We start from the raw sequence: 15,841 nt of genomic DNA on the forward strand, positions 1-15,841 counted from the left end.
AAATGACATGCTGATTGATCACTGAACACATCTCTTCTGTGTATAATCGGCACTGGCAGTCCAGACTTCGCAGAGGCTTCACCGCAAGGTCGGAGCTCGAGGCCCCTCCCCCAAACCGCTAAATGTCTCCAAACTGTGATTATATCATACAATTTTGTGTTGATTATGAAGGAATGTTATCTTTTGGCTTATGTGTTAGATTTGAAGCAAAAGTTACAATTGGGGTTAGAATTAGGGTTAGGTTTTACTGCATAGGGTTAAGCCCAGGAAAATGTTGAGTTTAAGTGTAAATATTAGTATACTTTGGTTAAGGGGAGGTTGGGATTAGTAAAAGATCAACTGGTTGATTTGGTCTTCCTTTTGATAACAGAATAAACAGTGTGTGTATCACAATTATTGTCACCCCTAGGATTTATTTTAAACCAAATATACCTTGACACACATTTACAGTCATCTGTGTCATTAGGAACTTTTGAGTGGTCATCCATGATATCTGGTTTCACTGGGGGTAGAAATATGAGGTGACACCCTTTAAATCGAACTTTGGGAATAGGAGATAACACAAATAGGATAATAGGTTGTTGACCATAAATTAGCCAATTGTTATTAAGGATCTAGCTACACTTTAAAATACCTGTTTCTATTTTTAGGACAATATATCCACTGAATTGGAATTAAACTATGGTCAGTTAAGACAAAAATACAGGTTTTGGGCCATAGCTACAGATTGGCAGAGGGTAAAATGACTGTCCACTGACTAAGATGACCGTCAACTCATTTGAATGTCACTCAACAACCGTAGGATGACATCAAGTGACCTACAAAAAGAATGGCAAACAGAAGCTGGGGTGAAGTGCACGATGAGAACAGTTTGAAACAGGCTCCTATGGGCAGGGCTGAAGTTGGGCAAAGCTTGAAAGCCCTTCATTAATGAGAAGCAAAGAAGAGCCAGGCTGACGTTTGCAAAAGACCATAAGGATTGGACCGTAGAGGAATGGAGTAAGATCATCTTCTCTGACAAGTCAAATTTTCAGCTTTGCCCAACACCTGGCAGTCTAATGGTTAGACGGATCCTGTCATGGCCAACCCAATCTCCAGACCTGAACCCCATTGAAAACCTCTGGAATTTGATCAAGAAGAAGATGGATGGTCACAAGCCTTCAAAAAAAGCATAGAACATTTATGCCAGGAGTGGCATAAAGTCCCCCAACAGCAATGTGATAGACTGGTGGAGAGCATGCAAGCTGTGATTAAACATCAGGGTCATTCCAGCAAATATTGATTTCTGAACTCTTAACTCCAAGTTAAAACATTAGTATTTTGTTGTTGAAGAAGGAATATGAATATGTTTTCTTTGAGGTCTGAAAAGAATGGATATTGTTTTGGTTATTTTGACCAGATGTTATTTTCTACAAATACATACTCTAAATGACAATATTTTTGTTTGGAATTTGGGAGTAATGTTGTCAGTAATTCATAGAATAAAACAAAACATTAATTTACTCAAACACATACCTATGAATAGTAAAACCAGAGAAACTGAACATTTTGCAGTGATCTCTTATTTTTTTTCCAGAGCTGTATATTAACATGAATATGACTTAGCATTCTTACTTTACAGCATGCCTAAAACCTTTGTACAGTACTGTACATCAAAGGAAAATGGGATTAAAATATATGTGTATGTGATGCTCTTTTATAATTGATCTGTCTGCCAGCTGCTCTTTTTTTAACTGGCTTGAGTATTCATTGTTTTTTTACAAAGTAAACTTTAGACTTTTTAAAATTGAAAATGGATGGAGATTTTGTAGAGACATCTCATTGCTAGAGTTATCCACCTGGATAACACCTATTACATAAGAAACACTGCATCCATTCAAATAAATAATCTGTTCCAGAGAATTAATTGCTTTTTCTGTTTGACAAATTCTACATTAGAAAAAAAGCATGGGTGAAGCATCTTCTACCAGACCTGCTGATTTGGGAGAAAATGTCTGGGAACAAAGTTACACAAGGACTAACAGTAAGTAAGTTGCACATCCCAAACTTTCTCACTGGTGCTATGCCAAAAACAGAAACGATCCAGATTTGACACACAGTGCTCTGGGGAAGGCTTCTTGGCAAATTACAAATTAGAAAAAAACAAAGTGCCTGAATGAATAATGACTTCCTGTATTTGTGCAAATGGGGGTGAATAAACCTGCCCCAAGTGACTTGTATCTCCCGGTGTCTCCCACCAAAATGGTTCTGTCCTGCACAACAAATAGCAGTTTGTGTTGTGTATAGATAAACATATTTAGACATATGGTTAGTCACTGGCCTCACACAACCAACCGTCATACTGGCATGTCTTGTGAAAGATACCTAATGTAAATTCTATTCAATTAGTAATGCACTATTTGGGCAGTTTGATTCATATAGCTTTCACAAGTATTGGAATGACTCAGCTATCAGCATTTGTTTGGTTTGCGTTGTGATCTTTTCTCTGTGATGTTTATTCTGGACTCTGAAGTCAATGATGCACAAATGTGGTGACAATGGATTACGCAGGATGTAAACTGGACCAGACTGTTTCCTGGGAAACATTTGAGTATTCCAGCTGGCAGGATAAAGACGGAGAATGATGTAGACAAACAGGATAGAAAGAAGGGGGAAATAGAGAAATAAGTGTCTGAGAGATGTAAAAAGTTTAAGAAACATAGGGAGGGGCAGACTTCCTAAATAAATTAGGTAGGTTTATGATGTAAGACACAACAAACCAGACAACAGACACAACTTTCTTTTCTCTCCTTTGTAAAATCATGGAGCCCATCCATAAATATTCACTTCAGAGCAGCATTTTCCCTTCTGGAGACCACTGAGTTACTGACAAAAGCTCTTTAGGACCACCATTTGTGTAGAACGCAGCTCAAATGTAGTTATTATTAATTAGTTAGATACAGGACAATTAAAGTGAATTATCAAAATAATACTATTAATTATTTTGTTTTAATAATATAAAACAGACCAAATTATAATCACAGAACACCTGCAGTAAGTACACGGACAACAGGTTGAAAACCCCTGCTTTAGAGACCTCAAGAGAATCTGTAGATATTTCCTGAGGGCCGAACACAAACTCTGGCAATAATGAATGGTTAAAAAGGATGACTATTGTAGGTAAAATAGGCTGAGTTACATGACAGAAGCATGCAGTTTACTATGGGACGTGATGAGACACCAAACAGAGAACTACATACTGGGGACATTCATTCCAACCTTGAGCTAACCTTATATTAGAATGTATTAAAAATAAAGGTCCAACCACTTTTAGGATATCACTTAAATGTGTACTTAATATGTATGTATTTCCTGATAGAATAAGTTTGCTGACATCCCTATTCCCTTTGTACACTGTTAGAATTGAATGAATGTTCCATTACAAATTTGCAAATGTGACAAAACTTCAATGTCAGTGACTCAGCACTGACTGGACCTGGGATGAGTAAAATGGAGCAGGCTATACTGGAAACATTGCCTTATTTTACAAGCACTGTAATAAATGGAACCTTGGTTCTCAGAAGATTTTAATGAGTGTGCAAGGATGTTGAGTTGTGGTCGTTTATTCCAAAATCTGTTATTAGAATAAGAATCATATAAAAAATGGAGTGCACTTGTGAACATACCAAGCTGGAAATACCAAAGTCAAGGAGGGAAACAGCAAAAGACAGTCTAAGTCTAAGACACCTGAGGACACTATTTTCTGTAATTCCAAGTCAAATATTTACTTTACACAATGTCTCAGCCAAAGCCACATCATTTCTGGACAATGTTCATCACCCATGAAAGATAAACACTGGCTCAGGCCAATTACAATGAAGACTGAAAAGTTTGCTGTACTGTAGGTGGTTTAAGGTTTTAGCAGAGTCTGGTTAATTTTGTGAAGCTAAATAAACTGAGATAAAATAATTTAAAGTAAAACTAAACAAACTGTGATTACAGAATATAATATTTACCATATTTACATAACTTAATATGGAAAATATGAACATAAAAAGCAAATCAGAACACTCCTACCTCTGCCTTTTATTTTAGATACACTTTAAAAGTTTAGGTTTCACTCGTTTTTGTAAAATGGGCAGAAAGTCTGCAGTCCTAGGTTGGTTCCCCTATTGGGCTGTCAGAACCGAGAAAATAAACTTTGACAGGGCAGATTAGAAGCTGCCCTTACAGAAGGGTGGGACGGTCAAGACACCAGAGATGACATAAAGAAGGGCTTAGGTGGAAACATTTGGGCATAGACTGAAGAGAGGGAGTTCCCTTGCTGCACCGTAGACAAGCAACATGGTCTTTAAGTGGGTGCACGCTTAAACCGAAAGTCAGTGGAGTGGGCAGAGAAATAAGGTACATGGCAGAACTTGACGTCACAAGCAAGGAGCCCAAACAACAGTGATTTTCAGTAGTCAAGATGTGAGATGACAAGTTCCTGGATTAGGACCTGCACTGCTTCCTGTGTAAGGTTAGGTCTCACTTTACGAATTTTGTAGAGCATGTAAAAAATGCATAGACTAGCTCTGTATGTCAGTGACCTGTGAGCTCAATTGGCTGAGTGAATGATGTGATTTTGTCTTTTCAAATAGGTTGACAAAGACAGAACATGGCCTCCGGAGCAGAAAGAGAAGGTGATGAGAGGGGAGTGAAAGGATGACAGGTCATGAAGATGTTTAGTTGGTAGATTTTCAGTGAGCTCACTGTGAGTCACGTAGTCACCAAGCAGAAGGGTGGCCGAGTCAGAAGGGTGGGGGTGAATGGACAGTGGGAGTCATAGGATGTGGAGAAGGTCAGGGGTCAACGGGAGGAGGATTTAGCAGATGGAAGGGATAATAGGATAGAGATGTGTTTTTTAAACTACAGTTTGTCACCTAACCAGATTAAAGGTTTTTTTGTTTAAGGGAACACATTCTATAACAGAATTGTACAGGGTAGTAGTCTTGAGCTGATCCAAACATAGATTTTGGGACCAGGAGAATACCGTGAACTTTGTTTTATGTGCATTTAGTGCCACCTTAAGATCCACATACACTACTGTTCAAAGGTTTGGGGTCACTTAGACATTAAATGAGATATAGCAAAATGAATAAAAAATATTGTCATTGACAATGTTAGTATTAATGATTTTTAAGTGCAATTATAATTGTGTCCTTTTCAAATTTTGCAACAATTACAGCCTTGCAGACCTGGTATTCTGGTTGTCAATTTGTTTAGGTAATATGATGAGATTTCACTCCATGCTTCCTGAAGCACCTCCCACAAGTGGGACTGGTTTGATGGGGACTGCTTCCACAGCTCAATGTTTCTGATACATTTCAAGTAATTCTTATGGACATAAATGTAGCTTTTCTTTAAAAAATGTGCCCGCAAAACACAACCTATCTCATATAACTAAAACAAATGTAGTTTCCAGTAATAGGACTATCCCCTAATCTAAAACGTGTGCAGTGAATGACACAGTTGAACCCTCGAACTGCATAACCACATCAGAAACTGAGTCCGTTTTTTGTTGTTGGATTTACTCTATATCAGCACATTCATGGCTTCATCACACACTGGCTTCAAACCAGAGCAGTGTATTTCTGGCACTGTGGTAGTCCTGTGGTTTGTCATTAGTATCTGTCCAGGGCACATAGATGAATGCAAAGAAATGTGCAGCTATGCAGTGCAGATTATGTGTAGACTTTTCTATAATTTTCCTCACTAAGTCTTAAGGACAACGGTGCTGTTCCTGATGACGTCTCCTAACTTTGAGATGGAAATAACACACTCTAACTATGAAAGTTATGATAATGCCCTTTTGTATAAATGCTATTTGTAAACGGTGGCTCGAATTTTAGCCTTTTCAAGTGTGTTGGAACTTTTGGTGGACATCATGAAGTTTATTTGATTGTAATGGATGTGGTAAAGAGATTCATGGAAATCCACCCAAATAATGGAAACGTCACGCAAATGGAAAAGATGCCATGGAGAAAACTTGTGAATCTCCACATTGGCAACCAGCTAAATTTGCCTACATTTAAGCTTTTATTTACTTGTGATACTTGTATAAATGTCATCCCCAATAAATGTTCTTGTCATCGTCAACAATCCACAACTTCACAGCTACAGTAATGTAAACATTTAAGTACACACCCTGAAAAGTTGTCCCCTTTTTTTTTTTTTTACACATATTTGAACACATGGAAATGTAATTTTCACTTCTACACTATTTACAGATGAAGATAGCCTAGACATGTTCTCCCAGTACCATGGATCTGGAGAGATTCTGTGTGGATTAATGATCTCAGTTACCTTGCTATCTCTTCTCTCACCTCATCAAACATTCTAAGAGAAGTCTCAGTGCTGTTTTCTTGGCAAGGGAAGTAGAACAAGTATTATCTGCTAGTGGCAATTTTAGTGATTTGGGGGCCCTAGGCAGAAACTGTTTGAGGCCCAATATCATCTATTTTTTACCTTGTTTTCTTTATCAAAGCCATACCGGCAACCATTTGAACAAACCTTCTTTCTTTATTGTTGAATGGAACTGCCAATTCCAAAGACACTTGCATTGATGCCCCTTTCAGTAGAGTAAATTTATTAGTGTAAAAATAATTATCTGAATGGTACATACTGCCTTATAAGGTATGACTACAGTGAAGCACAAAGCACTTAGCTACTTTGTTCAAGTGAACAGTTTCTTAATCATGATCACTCAAGTACATTCATATAGGCCTACCTTCCTTTTTTCGCTATGCAGCACCTTTCCTTGTCTGTCAGCTGGGAAGGGCACATATACCTGGAACAGACATTATATTGTGTCACTACACTGTCAGAGCTTTCTTGGGGAGCCAGGGGAGGGTAAACATCAACATCGATAATTTGTGATCAGAAGCACTGTCCCTATCACCATCATAATCAACAGTGATGTAATTATAATCAAAATGTGTGATGTTAGAAGAGCAATATGACAGAATTGAATCAATGTCATCTTAACCTCTGTCTGGTGGTCGTTCGTAATGGTCCAGGTCAGGGAAAGCACTTTATGTGACTGTCAAACAATCATATTCAGTAATAACTGCAGACACTAAACTATTCACGTTTATGACACAAGTCTTAGCCGCAGCCACTAAGTTACAATTGTTAGTATTAATAAATTTTAAGTGCAATAATAATTGTGTCCTTCAAACGTTGCTTTCGTCAAAGAATCCTCCTTTTGCGACGATTACAGCCTTGCAGACCTTTGGTATTCTAGTTGTCAATTTGTTGAGGTATTATGAAGAGATTTCACCCCATGCTTCCTGAAGCACCTGCCACAAGTTGGATTGGCTTGATGGGGACTTCTTGGTCAAGCTACATTTGGTCAAGCTACTTCCACAGCTCAATAGGGTTGAGATCCGGTGACTGTGCTGGCCACTCCATTATAGACAGAATACCAGCTGATTGCTTCTTCCCTAAATAGTTCTTGCATAGTTTGGAGCTGTGCTTTGTGTCATCATTCTCTTTTTGGAGGAAATTGGCTCCAATCAAGCACCATCCACAGGGTATGGCATGGCATTATATGGCCTTTGACCCTGTACAAATCTCTCACTTCACCACCACCAAAGCTGTACAACTGTTATGGACACTCACATTATTTTACTCCTTCCTTCTATTTTCTGCCCACTCACATATGAACGTTTTATATTGTAAAAACGTTGCTCTCCATCTCTGGGGTAGTAGGCTCAGGCTGAGTAAGTTACCTAAACATTTTTCGGGCTACTGCAGTGAGATACAGCAATGGACAGACCATTTGAGTAATAGAGGGGAGTTTGGTCTCAAACTTAAATTATGTATTAGAAGGCATGATTTAATTTGAGTATCATTTTGAGTAACACGATCAGATCTTAAGACCAAAAGTAGATATAAAAAAACTATTATTATATTTTTTACATTTTATTTCAGTTTGACTTTTCACAGGGGTCATAGACGTCTGCCTACCTTGCCTAATGGTTGCGACCGCCATTCGTTTCAAAGAAAAATATGTATTTCTTTATTATGAGCTCTGAAAAAAAAATCCTCAACTGAAGGTTAGATTTGTCTCATATTTTCAGTGTAAGATCAAGCTGATCAACCCACATCAGCTCAAGGCATAATGAAACAAAGCCTGACAATCGTAATACATGAACTGTTTTATATTCATGTCATCACATTCTGTGGCAAGGTTGTATTTTAACCACCACACATACAATTATCTACATACATATACATATATATATATATATATAATTTCTTTTAAAACACCTGGATTACAGAGTTGGTGTCATTGCTGTATTATGGAAAGTTTTGTTCAGTGACCAACTGTGGTCTTCTGCCAGTGATGTGGTAGTCTACTTGTGGTACACAGTTTGTTGGAAATCCATGTAAAAGGTTGGTATTTTCTTTTGTTCGCTGACGTTTCAAGGTCCCTGTGGTTTCCCACTAGTGTCTATGTGGCACAACAACCAAAAACAGCATGGTACATCTAGCATGGAAATCTACTGGCGAGAGATGGGTGCAATAGTAAACTCTTCCATTGTGTCCATGATAAGGAGGCACATCGAAGTGTGGGAGAGTTCTTACAAATATTGTCGACAGCTGCTTTATTGTACAGTTGAGGGAAAATCTGCTTGGGACGTTGCTCCAGGCTCATTCCTCAGAGATTGATCATCACTGAGCCGGGGTCTGACTCACACAGCTCTTGAGTTATAAACCTCCAGAACACAAAAAGGAAGAGCAGTGGAGCACATTCTTGGGGAGAGTGGCTGTATGGATAACGGTGAAATACAAAAACATCCACGCCCACAAAAAGTTTTAAGAAGTTAAGACAAGAACACACTGCAACTTGTGGTGCAGAGCTCCTATTTTTTCTCAGCTCACCTAAAGGTTATAGTTGTTTTTCTTCTAGAATTGATTTTGCAGAAATGGGCTACCCTCTGCAGTTGACTGTGATCATGGCTTTTTTGCTCTATGCAACGGCAGGAGTGATAGACAGGAGGACGGAGTTCACTGAAGCAATGGTAGGTATTGTTTAACTTCTTAAGAATCTATTATCTATCACTGTTCTTGCATTTGCAGTTGTAGCTTTTGAATACTGTGCAATGTTGTGCAACTGCTTCAACCATTATGTGATGGAAAATGCCATACTGTATGTAACCCATATTACTCTTAGTCTCTGTGGTAGACTTCAACTGAATCAACATTGTAGATGTTGTCACTGTAGTATGACTTCTAAAGTTAATCCTTACATTCCCACTGTGATGATTGTAAACAGGCGTACTTGAAGAAGTATGGCTATCTGCACCCCCCACTCGATCCACAGAACCAAAGCTTCCAGATAGATGATGTCATTGAGGCCCTTAGGTAATGGACACAAAATACTCTATATGAGCACAGAAACAAGTCATGGGCATTCTTGTCCTAAACTGACCAGAACAAGTAAAACAATTCGAACACAATTACTTCATGCCTATACAGAAGCAAACACTTCCTGCTGTACTGCTATTGGCTCTTTTTGTCCGTCCTTTCATCCAGGGTGTTCCAGAGGGTGACCGATCTGCCTGTTACAGGAGTGATTGACAAGGCCACCCTAGAGGTTATGAGGCAGCCTCGCTGTGGCATAGCGGATCCATTCAACCAGAAAAGCCTCAAATACAGAGTGCTGGGTAAATTAAGACGTGGACAAGTTAATATATTTGGGGTGGGACAGACCAATGATTTCCAGATGGTGTGTTGGGACATAAAACGTTTGGAGACACTATGAACATTCATTTATAAAAATAATAATCTTCCCCTTCACAATTGTGGTTTCTCGTCTAGACATGTGTTTATGGCAAAATGCATGGTTCTCGTCTTCGCTGTAGGCTACTGGCGCAAGAGAAGCCTGACCTGGCGCATCTACAACTACACTCCCGACATGCCCAAGAGCGAGACTAAAAGGGCCATACGCTCTGCATTTAAGTACTGGAGCGACGTGGTTCCCCTGAGCTTCCGGGAGACTGAGTATGGACGGGCCGACATCAGGATCTCATTCCATGCGAAAGATGCCTCTTGTGCCGTGCCTTTTGATGGAAGGGGTGAGTCTGCCTATTTGCTCGATATAATAAATGTAGTAAAGAGGTCAATGGAATGCAGACCAAGAGAGATACGACACTGCCATTGGCGCAGTCACAAACAAAAGTATATATTCATCATGATTTATTTCTTGGAATGGGCCCACAATGTGGTTCCTTTAACATGAGTGCTAAATGCTGGTAGAACAGCCAGCATACAGAAATCAACTTTGGTAGTCAGCCTTTTCTTTTTGCTGTTATGCAGTTGACTGGTAATGATGAAACTGATATTCATACAAACATTATATTTTACAAATAGAAACAATAGCCTAAATCTAGGCCAATTTAATATTTCAGGACATCTAAGTTTCATTGACCTCTTAAACACATCTATTAGGTTGGATTTACAATAGTCTACACTCTGCCATTGTAATATAAAATTATATCACAAAATGTTTTCTTCTAGGTCACGTCCTGGCCCATGCTGAACAACCAGAGTCAGGCATCGTTCATTTTGATGAGGATGAGTTTTGGACCGAGGGCAAGTCATACGGGACCAACCTGCGTATCATTGCCGCCCATGAGATAGGCCATGCATTGGGTTTAGGCCACTCACAGTACAGAAGTGCACTGATGGCCCCTCTCTACACCGGTTATCGTAACAACTTCCGTCTGCATTCAGATGACATCAACGGCATCCAGGCTATTTATGGTAAGTGAAGACTGGGATTGACTCAACAATCTGCCTGACCTTCTAGGTTGCCATAGGCAGCACCTCCTTATTAGAAATCTGTATGACAATAGGTCACATATCCTCTAATCCCTTTTCCCGAATTCTTTCTGTTTTAGGCAAACGTGATGCAAGTGTTGCAGTTGAGCCAACAGCAGCACTCCCCACCAAAAGCCTCCCTGATGCTGAGAGTGACATCCCAGATCCCTGCACCGCCAAGCTAGATGCCATTATGCTAGGTAAACTGTCAGCACACAATCCAGACTAGGGCTATAGAGTGCTGTGGCGACGTGAATACACCCCCTGATTTTGTTTTGTCTTTGACACACTTAGACATCGATGTTTTATCTTCATTTAGACATTCTGATCAATGGTTACGTTGAAAATTAGAATTTTTTAATAATAAAAACAAAAAAGTTTCCTTGTGCAGAAGACAATTTCCTTGTGCAGAAAAAAAAGAAAGAAAAATAAGTACATCAGCAAGCTTCAATAATTCCTTTGACAGAAATAACTGAATGTAAGAGGGTCCCCCCCCCCCTTTTTTTCAAGATACACTATTTCTGACTAAAGCCCAGCTGTATTCCAGTAACTCCCAGAGAACTTGGAACAGAAAATGTGTCCTTCAAAGCGGGTCCGCTGCCATACTGGTTATTATCATGCAGCTCTAACAATAAAACTACACTGGAATCCTTACACACAGAGGGAAAACATTCCCCCCGGCCTTTAACCTTAATTGAGCTCCCAGGTGCCCAAACCGACTAGAAGGCAAGGCAACCATATACGAATACTAACCCACCAAACTCGGACATTGCTGGCCAATTGCACTGCCCTCCATGGTACGACTGGGCTAATCCGCAAACAGGCTTTGATCCCGGGGTCATGCAATGATGCAGCTTACAGCCAGGCAGTGACTTGACCGCTGAATCTAAGTAGGCGTTTGTAACCGTCTGTAACTACTATTACACTTTACAATTTGTTCATTCAACATGGTGGGTTGTTTTAGCATCAGTAAACTTTAATTATGTGAGGAAATGGTGGCAGACTGACCAGGCCCTGAGGTAGCAAGGCAACCCAAACCACAATGCACTGGCCACTATGGTCTGCAGATGGTATGGGGTTCTTCGGTTCAAAGGCGGTGTTTGGTTTTCGCCATGATGTCTTCCATTAGGGCAAAACATTTACGCCATAGACTGGTCTGTCCAGATTGGGCACACTGTTCCAGTAATTTTGTTCTTTACCCAGGTATTGTCTGCTGTGCATTTATACTATTTTTTGAGAGCAATCTTCTTTCTTCCTGATCTCCTATTTAGACAAGAAGAAATTGCAATCTCTTTCATCCGTGCAGCATGCACTTCAACATTGATCACTCAAAGCTACAAAAGAGTCCTTAGACACTCTTCTTTGAGCATCATTCTGGCAGCGATTGGCATGAATCTGTTAGGTTGGCATTGCTTGATTTTTGTGAAGCTGCGTGTCTGTCTAATAACTTTCTGAAAATCGCTTATGTACAGTATATGTCAAATATGTTTGATTGATTGTCAGTGGTCTTGAATTTGCTAGTATTTGTAGATTATATGTCAGAATGTGGCATTGGTATTAATGGTTGTTCTGAGGCGCTCAGAGTTATTTTGATCTTGGTATGATATGTTACATCAAACCTGTATGGTTAAGTCCACATCAAGTTTCGGAACTTTACATGAGGCTGAAGCCTCTGAGTTATAGTAACGATTTCATAATCATTTGTGTCAGTTTTATTCACATTATATGAATGCTTGGCATTTGATGGGATAAAGGTGGGGGTCTGTATGCCTACATTAAGATGTATATGTTTTAGTTCAATATAACATATAGTACCCATCCATTTCTCTACCAGTTGTCTAGGTCAGGGATGTTGTTTTCCAAATTCAAAGGCAGATTTTCCCCATTTGAAGCTTTTTTCCTCTCATACAGTGTAAAAGGGCCCTAAGCCCATAAAACTGCTCGCAAGATTCTTCACAGGTCTAGCAAGCTTAGAATCCATGTCATCATTTAGGGAAATGTGTGCCACAGCTCTTCTATAATGACATCTCTCCCAGGTACGTTCATTCTATTTTTTTGTCTAAACGTACTCTGGGGCAAACATTTTGACTATATTAGCTGTCACAACTACAAGGCTACACTTTTTTGCTTTTTTAAACCTAATTTACAATGCTGTTCCTTACCTTACAGACTCCATAAAATCATGACCTCTTCCCAAAAACGTAGTTGCATGATTAATCCTAGAAACTCCACTTTTGGCAAAATTCGGCCCACTCACACCAACATCTAAAAGCAAAAACATTGATGACCACAGCAATATAATAATGCTCTATTTTTTGTCTCATTATTGTTTGTCTTTCATTACATTGTTACAATATTTCTTTTTCTGACAAATCCAGTTTATCGTGTTTGTTGTTTGCAATGGAGCATGTTTGAATTTGCCAGATTAAAAACACACTATTGATCTGATTTCCTATTTTGTGCCGCTCTTTTTTCATCAGGTCCGTGGAGGAAGACGTTTGCCTTCAGTGGTGATTATGTGTGGACGGTGACTGACATGGGACACAATACTCCTTTGAAGATTGATCGGCTGTGGATGGGACTGCCTGGAAACCTGAATGCAGCAGTTTACTCTCAGAAAACCAACAAAACATACTTTTTCAAAGGTGCAATGTTTTGATAATTGGTTAAGTGAGATGACTTGAAGAAAGACTGACACTATAAACTGTGTACATCTTTAAATTACCTGACAATTACTGACTGGTTGATCTTGCCCATAATGTGTGAATGTTTTACTTTTCATCTCACTTGATTTCAGCCTCCTAACCAAAACTGTTTCTGATCGCAGGGGATAAAGTGTGGAGATACACAAACTTCCTGTTGGACTATGGGTACCCCAAGGAGCTGAAACGCCTCCCACCTAATATTGATGCGGCTTTGTACCTCGAGAAGAATAAGAAGCTCGTATTTTTCAAGGTAGTTGAACACAACGCAGTTATTTAGGCTTTTTTATACCCTGCAGAGGCGTTGCTAGGACCACAATACATTCAGGGCTTAGCCCCCCCAGGTAACCGTGGTACTTCACACGTAATTAACGGGAGATGGCATAGAGCATCGAAGTAACATAACACTGATTCCAACAACAACAAAAAAACATTTGCTTACCACTTGATTCCACGTTTTTAGTGTCAAGCCGGTTAGACACCTTACGGAGCCCCCCTGGGGTCAGCTGAGAAAAAATTAACTAAACCGTGGGCACAGAAAAAAAATCCATTCTCTTGGTTACAAATTTGTGCGCACAGATTGCAAAACCGTGCAAACAGTTTATAAAACTGAGGGCATGGATTATGAATCCGTGTGAACAGATTATAAAACTGAGGGAATGTATTTTTATTCTGTGCGCACGGTTTAATATTTATTTTCTCAGCTGACCCCAGGGGGGCTCCGTAGACACTACAACAGAAACGACTCTGGAAATTGTCTGCTTTTTTGGGTCCTTCAGGAATTAAATTGCATATTATAAATTATTGTGTTAGCTATATTCATAGATATATACTTGAAGAAACTAAAATGGTTTATTTTGTTATTTTCAAATAGATTGCAACATTTCCAAACTAGCATGTTCTGATGAATATCCACCAGATCTGTGTTAATGAGTGTCTATGAATGGCTTGTTGTGATTGCGATTGAGATTACTTTAGCAGGTTAGCCTACTGTATATTCATTATTTATCAAGAGAAAATGGAGTTAATCCAGTGGCTTGTCTTTGATGCATTTCCTCAAACATTGTCACATGGCAAAATTATTTACAGTTTCGGTGGTTTATTATAATGAAACTAAAGTCTTGGCATTTGTACCCGCTCAAATGAATGAATAAGACAAAATAACCTTAACAGTATTTGTACTGATTGTCTTTAAAAACTGATATCCATTTCTCAGGGTGACGGTTATTGGCAGTGGGATGAGCTGCGACACAGTGACCTCAACCTGTACCCCAAACCCTTGTCAAACCTATTTACTGGGGTGCCTTCCAGCCCGGATGCTGCATTGACCTGGAACAACGGAAAGATCTTCTTCTTCAAGGGAGACAAGTACTGGCGTGTGAACAGTCTACTGAGTGTAGACAAAGGCTATCCACTAAGCAAGAGAGAACGCTGGATGCGATGCTAGAAGCCAGACAATAGAGGGCAGCAGACACCATAAACCACAATAGGATGCTAGTGTGACACTTACTCAACTGACCATTCAGGGAACAACAACAGCATCTGTAACCACACTGTGATTAACCATTGTGTTCACACTGTGAGAGGTCAGGAACCCATATAAACATGTACTGGTACATGATTTCTAGTGAGGATTTACTAAGTTAAATAGTAAAACAACTGTCAAGTTAAATGTATTATTCTTAAAACACTATTATCAGGTTGATGAGTGTGAAAATGCCACTATAGTCCTTGAGCAGTGACTTCTTGGGTTTGTTCACACCATGATGGCCCACTAGCTGGGTTTCTGTAAAACACCAGCAGAGTCTCAAGTCTTTTGCTCTTTTCTCCCAAACAGCCCAACAAAACATATTCGGCTGAGTCCTGAGGATGTTTGTGTGTTGCGTGAATTGAAGCCGTTTATGATCTCAGGGGGCTTTCCGGGTGGGGGCATTTTCTCCCCAATAACAGATGTGGATCGCATTATTTAATTCTTGTATGCCCTATTTTCAGTATGTGTACAGATTTGAATAGTGTTCCACTTTTATATTTTGCTTGATACTGCGGGCAGGTCTGAAAAAGTGTTTGTGATTTTTTCGCAATGTTATGCATAACTAGGGCTGGAATAAATATTTCCTCACTGTCCTGTGCCCACATGAGAAGCATATCATTGATGTTCAGACTTCTAAAGTCAACACCAGCTTTCACATATTGTTTAGCCTCATTGTGTACCAATGTTGCTGACTTGCTATTAAACTATGTCATGCTAATTGGTCTTTTTACGATCGCGTGGCTCATATAAGCTAACAGGA

At 39.4% G+C, this 15,841-nt stretch overlaps 1 protein-coding gene across 2 annotated transcripts; it reads left to right on the top strand.

The window, feature by feature from the left end:
- The first annotated feature begins 1,938 nt into the window (after window positions 1-1,938).
- Window positions 1,939-15,412, top strand: mmp19 (matrix metallopeptidase 19). 2 transcript variants are annotated; one of them, XM_020055664.2, is made up of 10 exons: window positions 1,939-2,023; window positions 8,936-9,047; window positions 9,302-9,390; window positions 9,562-9,692; window positions 9,891-10,103; window positions 10,546-10,791; window positions 10,929-11,048; window positions 13,329-13,493; window positions 13,676-13,803; window positions 14,767-15,412. In XM_020055664.2, exons 2-10 carry the CDS (start codon window positions 8,952-8,954, stop codon window positions 14,995-14,997), a joined length of 1,419 nt encoding a protein of 472 aa, XP_019911223.1. In that variant the 5' UTR covers window positions 1,939-2,023; window positions 8,936-8,951; the 3' UTR covers window positions 14,998-15,412. The 2 variants fall into 2 exon arrangements, with proteins under 2 accessions (XP_019911223.1, XP_010879480.1); XM_010881178.4 differs by lacking the exon at window positions 1,939-2,023 and having other exon boundaries at window positions 8,707-9,047.
- The last annotated feature ends 429 nt before the right edge of the window (window positions 15,413-15,841 follow it).

Source organism: Esox lucius, chromosome 17, assembly GCF_011004845.1.
Source record: "Esox lucius isolate fEsoLuc1 chromosome 17, fEsoLuc1.pri, whole genome shotgun sequence".
NCBI lineage: Eukaryota > Metazoa > Chordata > Actinopteri > Esociformes > Esocidae > Esox > Esox lucius.